This window comes from Paramisgurnus dabryanus, chromosome 14 (assembly GCF_030506205.2).
Source record: "Paramisgurnus dabryanus chromosome 14, PD_genome_1.1, whole genome shotgun sequence".
Classification (NCBI taxonomy): domain Eukaryota; kingdom Metazoa; phylum Chordata; class Actinopteri; order Cypriniformes; family Cobitidae; genus Paramisgurnus; species Paramisgurnus dabryanus.
Genome location: NC_133350.1, coordinates 29,831,684 through 29,852,537, shown reverse-complemented (window position 1 = coordinate 29,852,537; position 20,854 = coordinate 29,831,684). Strand labels below are relative to the sequence as shown.

Here is a 20,854-nt window from a genome sequence, read left to right as displayed (position 1 = left end):
GAAGGCTTATTATTGTTAACAATGGAGGCAATGGAACCTGTGCATGAGCTGATGTGGTTGCAACAACTTTTGGTGCCAGTCTTGTCAGGGAGTGAATTGAGCGTAGAAGCTCCTACGTGAGGTTAGGCAATAGTAAGGCAGGGCAAACAGGTATATAGTAGGTAAGGCAAAAGCATAAACAGTAAACAGGCAGTGGTCAGGGCAGGCAGCAAACATTCATAGGCAATAAGGCTGACAAAGTTCGTCGCAGGCAGCAAACACTCACAGATCCAGGAATGGGCAGAATTTAGAGCAGGTCAAAACACAGATAACCACAGAATAAACACAAGAATGAACTGCTCTGTATGTTCCTGGCCAAACAATACTTTGCGGTGAGTCAGTGCAAGAGTCTGGCATCTACAGGGCAGGGACGTGTGGCATGATGGGAATTGTAGTTCTAATACTCTGGTAAACTTGTGAACTCAGAACTTTCTGTTGAACTTAAGAGTAAACCTCAAGACTCTTTCCACGTGCATTCAGACTGTGTTCTGCACTCAAGCTCAGTGATAGTATCTGCAATTACTCCCCCCCCCCCTCTCTCTCTCTCTCTCTCTCTCTTTGCGAGTGTATGGTGGGAACAAGTTTTGAGTGTGGCTGAGAGCGTGTTTTTTCTTATTCTATTCTATTCTTTCTCAGTTTTTTGGGTTATTTCCTTTTCACCAATCTTCTTGTGTTTAACGAGTTGTTTATCTCAGCTTTGTTTGATGGTGAAGGCTGCTGCCGGCGTTGCTGGCCAGAATGGCTTTGGGCGAGCATTTGAGCTTTTACAAGCTGACACACAGACATGCTATTAAACTATTCCCACCTGTTGGGAGTTCAGTTGAAGACTGTAGTCAGGGATGGGCAGTATATCAAAATTATATTTTGTAATTTGTATTTTATACAGTCCTATACTGAAAAATCCAGCTAAGACCATAAGCTGGAAAGCTTTTAGCTGGTCTTCCAGCTTGGTTTTAGCTGATATTGCTGGTGTAGCAAACTGTCTAGCTGTGTTTTGGTCAACTTTTTTGGTCAGGCTTCACCAGCTTTGCCAGGTTAGGAGGACCAGCTACTGCCACCTTGAACCAGCTACCAGCTTATGCTGGTCTTAGCTGGATTTTTCGGTGGGGTTGATGAAAATGCCTTCGTATTTTGTATCAAAATATTTTAATGTTTTGTATAAAATACTGTAAAAAACTTTGTAAGAAGTCTACATGATGACATCATAGAAATGCATGCTCTGATTGGTGCCTACTGAGAAGTTTGCCCAGCCCCAGAGCAGAAAATTGATCCATATGAAAGGTGGTGGTCAAGGTAAGAAACTTGCAGGCTGCCAGCTTTTCATTAGTTTTTGCATAATTTGCTATAATTTTTAACAGTTCATGTTAAGTTTTGGTTTTAGGCTAAATAATTTAGCTTGCTACTTTTCGCGCACAGGTTGTGCAACAACAGCAACAACAACTAGGATTTTAAAGCCATGTCTTCTTATGAATGACTTGTTTGTCAGTGTTGCTAATGCAAAGGCCCTTCTTTACCGGTTGCATATGTCAGATTTTTGCATGACTCAGGGTCATTGTAGGGGTGAAGCAATACGTCAAATAGTCCAACTGATGGAAGGTTTGCGAAGAAATGTCATGCTCCCTTGTAAAAGTATTTCTGTATTTTCAAAGCTTATCAGCTGCTTGAAAGTGAAGTAGTACTTATACACCTGTTTTGTCTCTAGTAAGTAACTAATGTCTCGGTTAAATTATTCCTATGAAAGCAGTGATCAGAAGAAAGAGGTGTTGGAAAACAATGGGCAAACAAAGGTAAAAGAAAGCATGCAGCTAGCCTGGGTTTCCCCATGCTGCCTTGCGCGCAAATTTATTCACGCTGTAAGTCTAGCATGGAAACCATGGACCAATTTTTCCCCTGAAATAGGGAACCAATCACAGAATGGGGAGGGTGCAACAAGACGATGACGATATCTATGCGACACATCGAAGCAGTTTTGTTTATCCAACACAAAAACATTTTTTTTAATCCAACACGGCAGCAGACGCGAAGTTACTTTTCTATGCAGCCTTAGATAGTGTTCTAAGTAGTTTCGAACGCAAGTTTATTTTAAAAAAAGAGCAACTCGTGGGTAAACCATGTTGTCCATGTCTGAACAAAACAATCTCAAAACATTTTAAATGACATCTCTGCAGGTGGAGAATTTTTCCATATGGTATGGCAGAAAGTCATACCCAAATGCCTTTTATTTTGAGATCAGGTAAGTGCAGAGTATATAAAATACACAAGACAGTGAGAGAGTTACAAAACATTTATTCAAAATCAGATAGAAAATCAAATACAGAACTATGCATGCATGAATATCCAAAGACCAAAAGCTTACAGAGCAAAATGTAGCAGGAATTTTTTATCTGCTGACTACAGATTATATTTCTATCACATCTGCTATTATTAGGACATCTACTTCAGTAAACTTGTCAATTGTAAAATTGTATGTGTGTCACACAAACAACATAAAAAAACCTGCTAACAGAACCTTAAAGTATGCTGTGCCTATTACAATAACCTGAGACATCCTTAAAACCAGCAACACGAAACAAAAACTTTAAATCACGCTGATCCATAAGGTCTGTAAAATAGTGATTGATATTGCAATGTTATATTGAAAATTGAATAAATGCTGTCATATACAAAGTATGAGTGTGCTGACAAGCGGTCAGCACTGAGCGCATTAACAAATGAAGCAGCAAAGAGTAAATTACTACAAACAGCTTTTAAAAGGCCTGATGCAAGTAGAACAAACAATAAAACTATTCTACCATGTTCATTCTGGCATTATTGACTTTCCCTTAATAGCTGTTTATGTAAATGGTCTTTACATTGTTGTAAATTTTGGTTAACCAGAAGTCCCTTCATCTGATGTACAGACCCACATCTCAAACGTAAGCAAAGTCAAGGTAAAAGCTCATGTTACATCTACAAAGTTCATGTCAGATTGGATACGTATGAACATGTTTTTATATCATGGTAAAAGAATAAAAATACAACCAAGTCCAAAAATAAATTACCTCAACAACTACATTACAATTTACCAGCAGAAGAAAAGTGCAGAACGAGTGTTTTTCCAACATAATTTTGCAGATAAATGAATTAAAGTATCTTGAAATCTGTTGGATTGTGCTAATGCATTTTCAGTAAAGGTGACTTAAGTGTTAAATTTCTATAGTAGTGGAATGAACACAGCTGGGTTTCTAGACCAGTGCTCTATTGACAGCATCAGATAATAAGAGTCAATCCATAAAACCAGTACCATTTGAGTCCCTCTAACCTTATTAAGTGTATTTGATCTATTTTTAAAAGCGGTTTGTGTTACTTGAAATGTAAAAAACTTCACATGCATTTTATCTTTATATTAGAAAATAAGTTTTTTTAGTTGACAGCACCTATTTTGTCATGTCCCTCATGGCCTGCTAAGAAAGTGTACTTGGGATTTAAAGGCGCTGTATGTAATTTACAGCGGCCTCTAGCGGTGATGTTTCAGATTGCAACCAATAAGTTTACAAGCGCGTGCTCGAACTCATGAGCGACGGCCAGACTGAGATGTAACACACCGGAGAAAGCATCACACAACATGCTGGAAACTCAGGTAAATAGTCCTTTAGGGTTGTTGCTTGCCACACTGTGCGATCAATATCGTAGTTAAGTCCATGTCACACTGTATAATCTCAGTTTCCATCAATGTCAGACTGTACGAGTTTAAAGACTTTTAAAAAGCGGACGCACGCAAACAAATGCGTCCGCAGTTTTACGTCATCGATCGACGACAGCTGGGCGAACACACGCTAAAGCGAAGGCTAGCAAACCGAAACAACATCTACAAAACTAAAGCACATAATCGAAATATATTTGACATGCTTTGTAGTAATGTTAGCTTACCTGTCCAAAAGGATGAAAGCCAACTCCGGATCCGTTTTTATACCCAAAACAAAGCGGAGGTTTCTCCATAATTCAAATGCCCAGCCAATGTTAATCTGTGTTTTTGTCCGAATTTGATCCGATTCACGTTTGGCCTTACAGCAGATAACTTTTGTTTACTTTTTTTCTTCACAATATGTGGAGTCTGTGTTGTGCTGGGAGCAGGTCGTTTCAGTCTGTTATCAGTGTCGTCGCTGTTGAGCGCAAAGTCAATAGACGAGGCGAGAGGCTCGGGAGTGCGCATGCAGGTGACGTCACTAGATTTCGCGCCAAATCCGGCCCGGTACTTTCACATAAAAATAATCATATTTTTTTTCAGAGGTAATAGCAAAACCCGCAAAGTGGATAATTTTAATGTGAGATTACAACCCCTTCACACAAAGGCAATTGAAAAGGGATTAGTTTAAGTAGAAACACTGCGGACAGCTCCTTAAAATAGTAAAATAAAAATCTACATGCATTTTGCCAATCTCATAAATCTACAGCACTGTGCAAAAGTGCCATTAGATTTGTTGTTTTTGCAATGTTATAGTGATCATATATAATTATTTCTCAGTCTATTTAATATAATACATCCAGAAAATACTGGAAATGTGTATATAGTATTAAAAACTGTATAAAAATGTAAACTGATGTGTCAAGTTTTTAGGATAAACTCCCCTTCCACTTGAGCAATAGCAGGAAAATGCAAGATCTCTTAAAGGGATAGTTTGGCCAAAAATGATTCAGGAGAGAGTATCAGCGTAGTGAACGCACTTTTCTTAGTGACGTATGACAAATTCGGAGGGCGGGGGCACAGAGCAGCAGCAGAGTAGCCTCCGTAGGATGCGTAAGCTCTCATCCTGAATGCGGACGCGACTAAGATGGCGGCGCTACCGGAAGGTAGTTATTTTTGGTTTATTAAGTTTTAAATATGGATATTTCTACAACAACACCACGCAGATTACCCTCAGAAGACCTTTGTTTATCATCCTGGAGCCGTTTGGATTTATTTTGTGAAGGATGGACGCACTTTTTTTGGACTTGAAGGTCGTGGACCCATACTTCACATTTAATCAATTGAAAGATCTAAAACATTTTCTAAAATATCCGAAAATGTGTTTGTCTGAAAAACGATGGACAAATGCAACTCGGACAGCTTGGGGGGAGTAAATCATGGGTTTAATATCATTTTTGGCCAAACTATACCTTTAAACCTAAATAAAATTAAATCCTAATTTCTAATTTTAAAGAAATTAGTAGTTTTACTTAATTCTGCTCAAAAACGCTCAAGATGTGTTTAGTGCCAAGGGAGGTCACACTGAAAACTGACGATCCCTAAAGAAGACATTTAATTCAAATTAAGTTTTTTCATTTTTTTGTACAAAATTTCCTGTATTTTCAGTTTTTTTCCGTTTTAATAAAATAGTAGTGCTGGGCAAAGATTAATCGCGATTAATCGCATACAAAATAAAAGTGATTTTTTGCATAATATATGTGCGTGTACTGTGTCTAATTATTGTGTATATTTAAATATGGATATTTCTACAACAACACCACGTGGATTACCCTCAGAAGACCTTTGTTTATCATCCTGGAGCCGTTTGGATTTAATTTGTGAAGGATGGACGCACTTTTTTTGGACTCGAAGGTCGTGGACTATGGCTGGACCCCGTAATATTACATTTAATCAACTGAAAGATCTAAAATATTTTCTAAAATATCCGAAAATGTGTTTGTCTGAAAAACGATGGACATATGCAACTCGGACAGCTTGGGGGTGAGTAAATCATGGGTTTAATATCGTTTTTGGCCAAACTATCCCTTTAAACGCCTCAGATGTAAAGTTATTCACTGTCAAAGTGACGCAAAAATGAATGGGAGTCAACGGAATGCTAAGAGCAGGTGGGGGTCCGCTAGCTAATGCCGGTGCCCAGGGCTGCTTCAATAAAATATGAAACCCTGCCCCCCTGGTTTTTCCACACTCAATGCTGGGCGCCAAGAATTGAAAAATATTCAACTTGAAAAGCTCAGCTCATCAATGTGAGTCTTCACATGGCCATCCAATCACAGTGGAGGAGGAGCGGGACAAATATCACAAGTTAACCTTCAAACGAAGAAGAAACAGCAACTTGTTGTGTATGATTTGAGAAGACCAGCAATGATGGATGTAAATAAACAGCGACTTTTGTTGCAGTTTGAGCTAAATCACTCGAATATAAATCGGGCTTAAGTCTTCAGAAAAGTAATCATACATGTGTAAAAAAATTAAAAAATGTTGAAGTGTACATTGTACCGGTTTTGTGGAAGGACTCATAAAAGACTAATAGCTTTTTACTACTCTTAAGAGAGAATACAAGACTCAGGATTTTTAGGGTCACCTGACTCACTACCTCCTGCATCAGTGTCATCTTCCATCACACCTCTATCTGGTGACATATCTGGAGTTAAAGGACTAGGTGAGAACTCTGATGGTGCGTCCTCATAGCCACTACTTTCATCATTGTCATCTCCATCTTGAGCTTCACGCTTCTGATTTGAAAGCACCATTTGGTAAAGTGTATTTTTCAACTGCAACATCGGGTTCGTATTCAGATCCACTCGAGAGCTTTCAGTGTCTGAGATAGGTGCTGCTTCTTGGTCCACCGATGTCCCTCTTGGAGCGCCCTGAAGCCAGACGGGCTCAGCCTGTTTCGACTGATACTGCTCAGTTTTGAAGAACGAAGCCAAACCTCCCTTAGAAGAAGCTGGCTGTTGTGCAGAGATTGTAGATTGTGAAAGAGTACTCGAGAGCTCACTGCTCATCCGTTCATTTGATGTATCTCCATCTACAGAGGTTCCTGAGAAGACCGTCGAATCATCTACATCTCGCACAACTTGTGTTTGATCTTCCACCAGGCGAGTGACTGGAACGACTGAAACTGATTTTTGTTCCTGCAGAGGACACAAAACATAAACATCTTTATTCATGCAGGTTCTTTAAATCCCCATCTGAGATATTACAGTTGTGCTCATAACAGTTGTGTAATGTTAATACACAAAAATACCTTTCGGCTAACAATCTATCACAAGTCCAGGTACCCACTGTTATATTATACTGTATAACACTTCAAAACCATACAATATTTAAAATAATCAACAAGTAGTTTTGTTTCATTTATTTGTGTTTTTGTTACAGATCTCAGAGACCTAGCAGGATTGTAGATGGAAAGTGCTTCTGAAAGGCAAGATGGTGCCAGATTGCGTAGTGCTTTACAAACCAAGAATAAAACTTTAAAAACAATTCTTTACTCTATTGATAGCCAGTTTAAAGAGGTAAGAATGGGCGTTGCGTGATCATACCAACGTATGCCTGTCAGCAACCTAGCAACAACATTTTGAACCATCTGTAAGCGCCTTAAGCAAGACTGACTTATGCCGTAGTATAAAGAATTGCAGTAGTCAAGATGAGATGAAGAGATGAATAATCTTTTCACAATGTTTTGCTGAAAGAAGACTTAATTTTTGCTATACGTCATAGACGGAAAAAACCTTGATTTAACCACAGGCACTGATTAACTTCTCTAAAGATAAGACTGGAATGAAAAAGAACACCAAGATTCTTACCAGACGGTGTAATGTAATTAGAATAGTGGCCGAAATAAAGTGCATAGTCATCATGAGGCTTTAAACCAAACAGAACTATTTATGTTTTATTGTCATTTAACACCAACTATTTAGTTTGAGCCATGTTTGTAATTTGTTTAAAGGAACACGCCCACATTTTGGGAATTTAGCTTATTCATTGTATCCCCCAGAGTTAGATAAGTCCATACATACCTTTCTCATCTCCGTGTGTGCTGTAACTCTGTCTGACGCAGCCCCCGCTAGCTTAGCTTAGCACAAAGAATGGAAGTGAATGGCTCCAGCTAGCATACTGCTCCCAAGTGACAAAATAACAAATATTTTCCTATTTATGTGTTGTGATTGGTATAGTAACACCATGTACAAATAACAAGGTCATATGAGACACAGCAATCTTTTAACAGTATACATACTGCGAGCAAATCACTCCTCCCAAGTAGCAGTGCTTCGTCCTCAGAGAATATAGTTCCCAGTATGTAAACGGTTAAAAGATGGCTGTGTCTCAGAAGACCATGTTATTTGTACACGTGATAAATACAAAATCACAACACATAAATAGGAAAATGTTCGCGTTATTTTGTCACTTATTGGGAGCAGTATGCTAGCTGGAGCCATTCACTTCCAGTCTTTGTGCTAAGCTAGGCTAGCGGGGGCTGCGTCAGACCGAGTTGCAGCACACACGGAGATGAGAAAGGTATGTATGGACTTAACTAACTCTGGGGGATACGGCGAATAAGCTAAATTCCCAAAATGTGGGCGTGTTCCTTTAAGCATACCATAGTGGACCAATGTGTTCCTTATTTTGATGTTGCTGTGGAAAGTATAACTGTGGATCACCAGCATAAATGTAAAACAACACTACATATTTCTTATAAATAGCACCCATTGTCAACATACTGTATATAAGGAAAATGAAACTGGGGCAAGGATTGATCCTTGTGGTACTCCACATTAAAGTGGACATATGGTAGAAACATCCAGACCAAAAGAAACACAAAATCTTTTGCTTGGCAAGAAGGAACGAAACCATTTTAAGACTGCAAATTCCCTGTAATCCAACATAAGTCTTCAACCTAGAAAGCAAAAATCATCGACCATATCAAAGGAAAGCAAATCAGAACATTTTAAAGTACCAAGGCCACAGCATTTCTCATATCAGTTTCTAATAAAATATCATTTAAAACTTTTAGAAGAGCTGCTTCAGTCCTGTGGTAACGTTCAAACCTGATTGTAATTTTTCAAGAATATTATTTGAATTCAGATGAGACTACAACTGAGTTAGCAGACTAATAGTGTCAGTCTCTCTTTCTACTTGTGTTTTATACAGGAGTTTTAGATCATTTTGACACTATCTGTGATTATGTTTGTTTTTTCTCACCTCTTTCAACACGTTTATCTCCTGCATTAATGTGGTAATCATGTTCTCCAGCTTCCTCCTCACCTCTCTCTCGTGATCTAATTCCTGTATAAAAAAATCTGTCAATGAAACAGCAGGTCCAGCACAGAAAACTTCACTGTAGAAATGTCATCTCTCTATGTAGAAACCAAATACAATTGTGGAGTTGTTTCTACAGTAAGTATCGCTAATATACAACTTGTGAATAATTTGTCATGCATATTTGCATAATAACACTATGCATATAACATTTAGATTACAATACTTCAGAAAGCTAGTATTGCCAATGTAGGGGTGCACGGGGCAAAAACTAACACGGGGTTAGTTGTAACACGGACTGTTTACATTGTTGCACAAGGTTGAGCGTTTTGTTTTTTGAGTCTTGTTGACTAAAACATAGCATCGTTTTGAAATATGTCTGCAGCTCTTAACAACTTGTTTGGTGGGCTTGAAAATATTTTGACCCAGCGGGGTTAACTTAACACTATGTTACAACGAACCCCTCAGCACTTACAATATGAAAACCGCTTACGTTAGCGTAATTCTTGCCATTGATTTTAAATAAGCTACATACGAATGATTGCTGGCTGCCAACAAAATACATGTGCCTGTCTTATCAAAAATTGTGTCAAATGTAATTTTGTTCATATCTTTAATATTGATTGAATAAGGTCAAGTAAAAGATTAAAATCATAATGAAATTATTGGCTAAAATCAGGCTTTGATGCTCATTATCTCAGAATTTGATTTAAAAACTGTAGTATGGTTTTTACAGACTGTGGTGCTTTTTCTAACATATTTAGACATTTGTATCCATTTATAATTGAATTATGGTTAGATGAGGGATGAATAGTGTAGATACCTGTCTATTATAGCAGATATATAAACTATATCCCCTTTAATAGACAAAAAAATAATATTGAAATATTTGCCTGAAAACTTAATGTTTAGCAAGCGTTACAACTAACCCCCTGCCTGTTACAATTAACCGCACCTATGGGGTAAGTTGTAACGTTTGCACTTTTGTCACGTTTGGTGTAATTGTCCAAGAATGGTAAGTACTAGAAACAAACTTTAAATGTTCAATTGTAGCAGAGATGTGTGTGTACAACAATGTTTTGCAACAATGCGAAATTGTGCTATAGAAATAATGTAAATTTAAATGAATGAAATTAAACATAGTAACGTTATACCACTTTAACAGCATGGGACTCTCTTTTTGCTTCAGAAAGCATCTCCTCGGCTCCTTCCAGAGCATCCTGAAGACAGTCCACCTGAAACAAAAGAGCTTCCTGATGAAGTTCAAGAGCTCGTACTTCCTGTAAACAGAGCTCATAGTCTGCTCGAAGTTCCACCTGTACAAAAAACACAAACGCTTTAAAATAAAAATAAAAATCAAATCCACACATACTCCATTTCATTTGAACATAGACAGTCAAGCAGATAGAAGGTGCGTTGAATAGAAAAAGTTAAATCCAATAAGTTGAAGGAATTGTCTTTACACTGAAAAATTTAATGAGTTGTTTATAATTTGCAGGTGTGCCTTTAAGTGTGATGTTGCTTTGTTACTTTATGAGCACTAAAGAAAGCATGGGCTAAAAGGTCTGCTCTGTTATACACTTTGCGCTGTTGTCACTTTTTCACTTTTGAATATAATAAATTAGAAATTTATAATAATTTTTTTTGGGTCTGATTGAATTTTGCAGTGTGCGTAAAATTCCTACTTATTTGAACATAAAGAACAAGAGGCTTTCATTTCACTCTCACAAAAGTTTAACCTGTCGCTCTGTGTGTGATCTTGGTGTTGTATCAAAACTAAAACCCAAATTATTTTGGAATTTGCTGCTTTAGATTGGGTTCATGTAAAATGTCAAAAGGAGAAAAGAGACTAAATCAACTAGAATAACCACAGATCATTGCATTTATTGAGGGAGATGTCGAGAGACTACATGTGTGTTGGGTGAGGACCAAGAAACCAACACTACACACCTCTTCCATGACTCATCATTTCATATATCATCCTCTCCACACCTACACCACAAATACTCCTGACTCATGGGTTTTGACCTGTTTGGAGGGATTTATCTTACAGTGAGGTATGCTGTAGCAATGAATGGTAAAGTATTTGTGTTTCATTATTGTGTCTGTGTCAAATCATCCTACATCATGTAAAGAACATTTTAGTGCTGGACAAAGATTAATCGCGATTAATCGCATACAAAATAAAAGTGATTTTTAACATAATATACAAGTGTGTTTTATATATATATATAAATTCTGAAATATACATGTATGTGTGTTTTTTGTTTAAATATTCATAATAATTACACACACCACACACACATATTTTATGCAAAAAGTAACTTTTTTTGTATGCGATTAATCACGATTAATCTTTGCCCAGCATTACAATATATTTCATATTAACTGAGTAAGATTATGTCAAAGATTGAAATCAATGAGTAAAATCAAACTTTAATGCTCATCATTAGATTATGACACTTTTCAATATATGTGACCCTGGACCACAAAACCAGTTATAAGGTTAAATCTTTAGAAATTAAGATTAAGACTTCATCGCGATTTTGCTGCATTCACTCACAAAAATAAAGTTTTGATAAATTTATGGTAAGAAATGTGACCCTGGACCATCACATATATTTGAAGAAAAAGCCAAAAATACATTGCATGGATCAAAATGATAAATTTTTTCTTTTATGCCAAAAATAATTTTATGTAAAGATCATGTTCCATCAAGATATTTTGTACATTTCTTACGATAAATATATCAAAACTTCATTTTTGTGAGTGGATGCAGCAAAACCACGACCACAAAATTGGTTACAAACTTTGCTTTGCAACCTATTCCTTGGGGATTTCCCTTTCAAGTTTTGTTTATGTAAAAGCTTAAAACTTCCTCTATTCAGTCAAAACATAATTACAGTGGTAAGCCAATATGAATATGCGTGGTAAAGACTTAATTTGGATTTTAAATGCGATTTTCATAATATTTCAATTTTGCACTCTTAAGTTTCAGATTTTTTTATATTGTATCTCGGCCAAATATTGTCCTATCCTAACAAACCATACATCAATGGAAAGAAAAAAATTGTACTGTTTCATGCTTAGCTCTTATTTTTCAGTGGAAAATTCATAAATGAAAACTAAAAAAAAATGTATTTGTCAAAAAAATCCAATTCATATCAATTGAACTGCAGTTGGTTGACAAAATTGAGTTATCTTGCTTTGAAACCAAACTCTTTTAATAATCTGATAAAAAAATTGATAACATAAATAAATAGCATAAACATCTTACCATTTCTGTTTTCTCAGTAAGATCCTCTTCACCCTAAAAATAAATAAACGTTCATTACAACATTTCACACAAAATTTTAAAATACTGTATTAACAAATAAAAAAATCAAAACAAAAAAACTTTACTATAAGTAAAGTACATCTACTATCTTAATCTCATGAAATTTTAATTTGATTAAAGTTTTGTAATAGAGACACATCACTTTAGGAGTGATGTACTACGCCGTAGGGCTGCAAGATATATTGAAATATTGGGAATATTGCGAATGTGCAATCCTACAATATACATATCACAGTGGTTTGCAATAACTGAATGATTTTAATACTTCAAAAAGTTTTAGGTTGACACATATAGAGTGGTGTCTTACCAGAGATACTCATGAGACAAAGAAAGTGATGCTTTCTTTTCCAAGAAAAAATGTGAAGCGTATATAGTTTTCAGTCTTTTAATATATTTGATTATTATTCTTTACTTAATACTTTATTAGTCCCATCACTTGGAAATTTGTCTTGGACATCATGCAAGTCAGTACATACCTTGTAATACAACATACATAAAAGCAAAAAGGAATGAAAATAAATACATAAAAGACACAATGGCAGTTCACAGTATTTTGTCTCTATTTAAAGCTTTGATTGCAGTGGGAGCAAATGCATTTTTAAGTCGATTAGACCTGTATCTCTTTCCTGATGATAATAGTTCAAAGGTATCTTTCAGGATAAGAGTCTCGTCCCCAACAATATTCTTGGCATGGTTTAAAATTGAGGCATCAAACAACTCTTGTACTTTCGTTTCTCATTACCTCCTATAATTTTAAAGCAGCGTGCACCAAATGTCCTAACCTGGATTTTACCTGGACAGTCAAATTACCATACATGCAGTAATACCATATCTGATCAAGCTCTCAAAAACAGACTGGTAAAACAAGTACACGAACTTCTGGTTTACTCCAAATGCTTTTAACCTACGTAGAAAGTACAGCCTCTGCTGTAAACTGGAACAAAGATTGTTGACATGAAAGGACCAGCATAGTAAATTATCTATATAAACTCCCAAGTACTTATATGAAGGAACCTGTGCAATGATATTACCATGCATCTATATCTATTAAGCTCTATTGACGTTGTAGTCAACAAATTAAGTTATTCAAATTGGATTTAAAAACTTCAAGCATTATTGTATCACATATCTTATAGCGCAACATTTAGCAAGTTACTGCATAGCTAATAGTTTTCTTCAATATCTCACAGCACTACTGCTCAGTAATGTCTGTATAACACAGAAAAAAAACCCATCAGAATACTTACAACACTTTCTACTCTTTGTCCTCGGTTTAATGATCCATATCTGCTGTCACTGCGTGACAGGCACCTGTTTGTGTCTTCTACCTGCAGGACATAATCAACAATAATATTAGTATTACAGTATAAAACAAATAAAGGATTTTAGGCTATGTTTACACTTGGCAATAACATGTGATCACTGTGATCTGATAAAACAGATCAGATCATCAGACAATCAGGACAGGGCATCATGTATGCACCTTCTCTGGATATCTGATCAGATATTTGTTCCTAAAACTATATTTAAATAAGTCCTGGTGCAAAATCCACCTGAAGTGGTAGAGTTTCTTTTAAAAATCAACGCACTTTACTTCTCGTCACACTTTTACAATCTTGTAAAAATTGGATGAGCAAGTAAAAATCCTTTGGATAGTTGCAGCGATTGAAATTAGCAATTGGTTAAAATAAACGTATGGGTCCGAAAAATCTTTGCCAGATGTTATGGGAAATTTGTGCATCCTTTACAGAGCATAAATCACTGTGCCACTTTTGTGTATGAAAGCAAATTTTCCACTCCGGATACAGGTGACATGTTAATGCCAATGTGTCTTACAAAGAAACTTGAGGGTAAATCTGTGTTTGAAATGTGTTTTAACAATTTATACAGAAACCATAACCATTGTAAAAATAACATCTTGGACTATTTTATTGATCTGAAACGCAAGTGCGAAGCTCAATGCGCAAGTGACTTTCTTGGGCGCTGTTGCTATTTTCCTGGCAGGAGAAATAACTCTTGTGCCAGGCGCAAATCAATAAGGGGTTGGTCTGAAGTAGGTTCATTATTCATAGATGTGGTTTGGGCGTAACGTCAAATAAACCAATTAGAACGCTATCCAACATTCCCTTTAAACGCAAGGGCGCAAGTTCCATGGCGGGTTGCTATTATTATGACGGATTTACCACAGCCGAGGAGACCGACGTTCTTGTAAGAGCAGTCAAAGACAGAGAAGTTGTTTTGTATGGGGATGGGAGAAACCCGCCCAAATCAGCGTAGGTTGAAAGGAAATAGCCACAGTCTCATTAGCTGGCATCCCCATCGTTGCGCCAAGCACTACAATGATGTCAGGAGACGGGGGAATCCCAAGCTTGCCAGCATAAATCGGGCACGCCGTGTAACCGGAGGTGGTTCTGCCTCTACACAGGACCTGACGCCAGCAGAGGACATCGCTGCGTCCACCCTCACCTCTGAAAGGGTTTGGGGGCTTTGAAATCGGACCCAAGAAACGCAAGCAAGGTCCAACCCCAAAGTACTCTTACAAATCAAGTTCATATACATTAAGGTTTCTTATGAAAACATTTTAATCGTTATGTACATAAAATAAACGTAATACAGCCACACAACAAACTTATGAAAATATTTTAATCGTTATTTGCATGAGAATTTTTTAACGCACCCACACAATAAATAAAAACTATCACCACAATGCTCACCACTATGATTTCCCTCATCTAATGTGTTAATATTTTTTATTGTAACAATTTATGATTTGCAAAAATAACTGTTGCATCTGTGTAGATTAGATAAGCAAAGTGTGTGCGTGTTGTGCACGCTATACATTATGGTCAAGCATGCGCCCTTAAAATAGCATAATGAACCACGCGCAACGCTGACTTTAGACTAGTTTTTTCTGGTCAGTGGTGCAATTGTTTTTTGAAACTGATAAAATAGCATCAGGTATGGTTTGCGCCGCAACACGCCTCCTTTTTTGCGCTGAACCGCCCAGGGAGCGCAAGTTCATTCCCTAGTTTGCCGACGTGCGTTTGTGGAGGGAAAAATCCGCTGTGCGCCGGTGCAAAATACGAATGATACATGCGTCACTGACAAAGTCAATTGCGCTGGGTGCAAGATAGGGCCCCTTGAATTAGAAAAACACCCGTTAGAAACCCCTCGGAAATAAGACTATAAACTCTGGGGTTTTAATGTTAAAAGTTTGATCCTAAATAGCTGCTTTTAGGTGTGGTCCATGTGTATGCTGTGATCTTTGACATTGGGTAAGCATCACATTATACACTGAAAAAAATTATTCATTGAATTTAATCAATTTTTTTTAAGGTAAGTGGTTCCAATCAATTTATTTAAGCTACATTTAAACAAAAGTTTTATATTTTATTTTACTTTACTAATCTTTTTTTTTCATTTTCAAATGAATCATTTTTTTTCAGTGTACTGGTGACTCTAGTACCAGAGAAATGAGGTTAAAATAAATTATTGTCAAGAGCTTTGTGAACTTACTGTAACTAAAAAGAATTTACAGGCTCAGAAATACAATTTTGTTGTTGAATGACAAGTTGCTGTGTTTTAAAGGACACAATGCTATGAATTCAAGTCAAAAACTAAACAAATCGGTCGAAATTAATAAAAAAACATTTTTGGCTTATATTTATATAGCCTATATTAGTTTTGTTATTATAATCCTTTATTTATTTGTTCATTTTTTTAACCTTTATTTAACCAGGAAGACCTCACTGAAATTAAAAATCTGTTTTACAAAGAGTGTCCTGGCCAAGATAAGCAGCGAACAAAAAGTTTCAAACACAAATAGACAAAACAACAGTTTAAACACAACAAAGGCACATCATAGAGTCATCTTCCAGCTCTTGAATCATTGGTTTGAATGAAATGATCCAAGGACACCAGATTTTGTGATTCAGTCTCAACTAAGGAGAATTCCAGTTAGAGGAAGCTGCACACAAAAAGACCTTTATCCCAGATTACTTCTGGCACATAGAGACTGAAACAGTCATGAGATCGAAGAGAGTATTGCCCAATATGTTTACATTGGGTTACAAGCCAGTGGATTGTTGGACAAAAAAGAAACTGATTTAGTCTAAGGGCAGCTAGCAACACTGTTAAACCTGATGCCATTAATCTGAGTGTGTCACTGATACCCAGACAATCTGAAATATTCTGACTCACTCACTGGTTTTAAACCCCTACACGCCTAACAACCTCTCTAGTGCAAGGAAATGTAAGAGCCATGCGTATTACAAGCTCAGATGCAATGAAGAGCCCGAGACGAGCACAATGCAAGCTCTCTCTCACGCAAAGAGAAACCCACTAACCCTCTCATGTGGAGATAAAGCACGCAATGCGCATGTAAATGTGAAACTACGATGATAATATTAGTCATAATTTAAAACTATAATAGGCAAACATGCCAACTATCATCATGAAGGCCCGCTATCGGCCATGTCTGACTATCAACGATATCATCCCTCGATAGACCTTATAACCAGTATACCAATGCGCTCCAAAACACAGACAAAATTCTTATTTAGTAGATATACGCCTTCAAAACTGTACAATATACATCATTCTGCACTTCAGGGGTCGATTCACGAATGATTTTTTTAAAGGGACAGTTCACCCAAAAATTTAAATTATGTCACCATTACTTACAAACACACATGAATTTCTTTGTTCTGATGAACACAAAGGAAGATATCAGTGCAGTTCTAATGATGTAATGCATTCACACGTGTGTGTCTCTGGAGTGATGACCTCAAGTCCAGCTCAACCAATCATCATTCAGGGATCTGTTTCATAAAAGCAGCATTTACCAAAGTATCTTTTATTCTGGAAAGTTACATTTATAATCAGTGGTTATTCACGTTTAGTGAGAGATATATTGGTAACACAACATTTCATGATATATTTATTGCCATTCATCAAGTGTTCATGTTTTCAAATGCATCAGGAACCCACATCTGGGACCTGTTTAAATATGCAGGTTTTACCAACTGTGCGTTAAAACATAAACACCTAGAAAAGTAACCCTAAGATGAGAAACTCAACACAACTGATTTGAGTTCAGATAATCAGCTCTAAGTAAGCATGTGAACCATGACTATTAAAAGCCCTGAATAGATTAATAGAGATCTAATATTATGAATCACCATGGCAACATCACCCGAAAGAAAAAAAGGTTTCCTTTCTTCACCCAACAGAAATAAGGCAGAGGCTCACAAATGGTGGGAGGACCTGCAGCAGTACTTCTGACAGATACAGAAATTCAGTTCATTTCGAAAAAATCACGAGTCTCTTAAGGCCACCAGAAAATGCCCTGGTGCTCCAGATTGCCAGTCTGGCCTTGGGTTGTGAATAATCACAGATGAATTGCACCAATTATTGGAAGAATATTAAAATGTTACAGGAAAAACATCTGTTGCTTTTGTATTTGTGAAAAAAAGACCAAATAAATTGCAGATGAAACTTATATCTGTGATAACCACATCAGAGAAGATCTGTCATCATACATCAACATGACAGTTACAAGTATATCCTGATTTTTATATATATTTACTCAACGCCTATTTTTTGTTTATTTTTGGATTTCAACTTTAACAGCTCTGATGAAAATGTGTGCAATGATAAATGAATGAATTAATTAATGAGGTATTTAAAAAAGGTTTTTTACAAATTTTAACCAAAAGAAGAAACTTTTGATTTACAAAAAAAAGTATTTCCTGAGAATAAATTACCGATCTTTCCAAAACGGCTTGATAGCTGCTTTCACCTCCAATTCTGAAATGAAAAACCTAGAGTTTCCCTAATTGTATGGTGTACTTAATTTTCACCAAACCAATATAAATGCATTTTGTGCCTTCTTTCACTTATGTGACCCTGGACCACAAGACCAGTCACAAAGGTCGATTTCATTTATATTTATACATCATCTGAAAGCTTAATAAATAAGCTTTCCATTGATGTTTGGTTTGTTCTTCTCATATAACTAAGGCCTAGTAAAGGATTAATATGAACCCGGTCCGGGAAACTGCCCAATAGTTTGCAGCCCGTTTAACTCTTTATGGTTTGAATGTCAGACAAAATGGCGAATAGCGTCGGTGACACATAATATATGTGTTATGATTGGTCAGGTCATCTGTCAATCAAACTCCCACGGGGTCAGAGGTAAGTAAAATCAAACTTATGTTTCAGTATTCACTGCAGTTATCCACCAGTACAAACATTATTTTAGCTTCCATATTATTTCCAGCATCAAAGACATTTGACCATTTCTATAATTTAAAATGAGCAGCACACCTGAGGCAGCTAATTAAAGGGTTATGAAACCCTGCAGGGTGAGTCTGGACCTGACAGCATTGCGGGGAAAATCATACAAATTTTAAACCACAGAAACACCTGCATCTCATGAACACCTCTCTCAGTTAGCCTACTATCTGTCAGGGCGACACTCCCTTAACAGTAAACTCTGATTACGCATGAGATTATGCGAGTATCTGGCAAACGCAATTTTATTCTTTTATTATAAACCCTTTAAGCCCGGGATACACTGCATGATTATTGGCTGTCCCAGACAAAAGATTGCCATCGTGAAACAATCGCCATGATTTCTGTTGTCGTACAGTGAGAAAGGTTCAAAGACGGCCGTTTTCCCGGTCTTGCGTCCAAAGATAGCCTACGATAGTTTTCTGACAGTGTCAGAAATTCAGCATGATCACCGCACAGTGTGTTTGCTGCTACGACCTGCATACTGGTATTTGTTTACAACGAGCGCATGCTGGTGACGTTGCACAACATGTGACGCTGCCGCCGACGCTTCCGTGTCATCAACGTACAATCTACATACCCGAGTTTAAACGATACATGTCGCACAGTGTAGGGTGACCATACGTGCCATTCTTCCCGGACGCATACCGTCCAGGATTTCGGTGCGTCTTTCGGAAGTCGTATTTGTTGACCGCATACGCCATTCAGTTAAAAACATAAGATATACAATCGTAGTTTCATTCTTACCTTAAAATGTAACGGTTGCTTTTCTGTAATAATAATAATAATCCTGACGTATGCGGTCGACAATTACGACTTCCGTAAGACGAACACAAAATCCTGGACGGCATGCGTCCGGGAGAATGGCACGTATGGTCACCCTAGCACAGTGTAATAAGTTAATGATCTTATAAGAGGGCAAAAATCCTGCAGTGTATTCTGGGCTTTAGACGCATCTGCAGCAGGCACTTATTTTGACAAAACACGTGATGCACACATAATCGCTCAAAGCGCAAAACACATATTTTGAAATAAGGAACCACACACATGACGAGCTACATACATGTTGTGACGAACTTCGCATCAAGCTCCCTCGAAAAAAGAAGTCACCGGCCGCCACTGGTAAGCACACAGTTGACAGTACCTTTAAATTCCATCATATTTTTTATTCCTACTATGGAAGTGAGTGGTCCCTATCTGCTGTGTGTTTACCATCATTTCTCAAAATATCTTCTTTTGTGTTCATCAGAGAAAAAGAAATTCATACAGGTTTAGAAAAACATGAGGATGAGTAAATGATGACAGAATTTTCATTTTAAGGTGAACTATCCCTTTAACAGGATGTTTCACATGTTTACGTTGCTAAGGGTACAGTCAGTGTATTGTAATTGTATTGGTTTTAAAGGAAAGTGTGGTGTTGTAATGGAAAACATTGGAATTCATATTATATCTTTTAGTATTTCTGTGTTTGTTTCCATTGTTAGTTTTTTATCAGGTAACGTTAAGTATTTACTACCAAACGTTTCGAGCGTTATATAATATTATTAATCTTATTGCAATAAATACACTAATCAAATGTCATTAGGCCATAACGTTAAATCCCTGAAGTTGGGCGTCTTCTGTCACAGAAACCACGCGTCATGATGACAGAAGATTTCTCATAGACATAAATGTTATAGTGTTTACCTCTCTAATAATGTGTCGGAGAGATTCATCCTCGCTCATTCCCCGAGACAGTGTCCGTTTCCGTAACGACCCAGTTTTCTCCGAGTTTACCGAATGCATTGTTCCACACGATGAACACTTCCAGCTACAATTATTCAGTAGAAAGCGACAGTCAGGGACATCCGTGTCTTTCAGTTGTTTTCGCAATATTTGGGTACAGGAACAGATTATGGTATAAAGGGCGGGGTTTGACACGCAGATTCCTGACCGGGGCGGATCTAAAATACAAAAGGCGTGTCATGTCAGACTTCAAATGGTCATAAAAGGCGTGTTCGACTTCATGCGCAGACCAATCAGCCTATGACGTCAAGGTACCGCGAGGGCGATTCGAAAGTTGTGGGTTTTGCGGGGCTCTCGAATTTCTGTCGCGGTACTTTGATATCATAGACCGTATAAACACAGCTATTGAACAATCATAATCTAGGACTGTAACTAAACGTTTTACAAAACATTAATATTTACTTGGAGCGTTT

At 37.1% G+C, this 20,854-nt stretch overlaps 2 protein-coding genes across 2 annotated transcripts in view; one reads left to right on the top strand and one right to left on the bottom strand.

The window, feature by feature from the left end:
• Positions 1-20,854, top strand: part of slc11a2 (solute carrier family 11 member 2) — a 93,461-nt gene that overhangs the window by 16,998 nt on the left and 55,609 nt on the right. The gene's annotated exons all lie outside the window — the stretch shown is intronic.
• LOC135719305 (uncharacterized) lies at positions 2,309-20,571 on the bottom strand. The gene is made up of 6 exons (XM_065241955.2): positions 20,343-20,571; positions 13,610-13,690; positions 12,303-12,335; positions 10,180-10,341; positions 8,969-9,052; positions 2,309-6,900 (listed from the first exon to the last, which is right to left on the bottom strand). Exons 1-6 carry the CDS (start codon positions 20,439-20,441, stop codon positions 6,310-6,312), a joined length of 1,050 nt encoding a protein of 349 aa, XP_065098027.1. The 5' UTR covers positions 20,442-20,571; the 3' UTR covers positions 2,309-6,309.

Excerpts from the sequence above, each read along its gene's own strand:
- LOC135719305 (XM_065241955.2), bottom strand. The coding sequence starts at position 20,441 with ATGCATTCGGTAAACTCGGAGAAAACTGGGTCGTTACGGAAACGGACA. Across the intron at positions 13,691-20,342 it reads TCCGACACATTATTAGAGAG|GTAGAAGACACAAACAGGTG; the intron begins GTAAACACTATA and ends TATGTCCTGCAG. Across the intron at positions 6,901-8,968 it reads AGATAAACGTGTTGAAAGAG|GAACAAAAATCAGTTTCAGT; the intron begins GTGAGAAAAAAC and ends TGTCCTCTGCAG.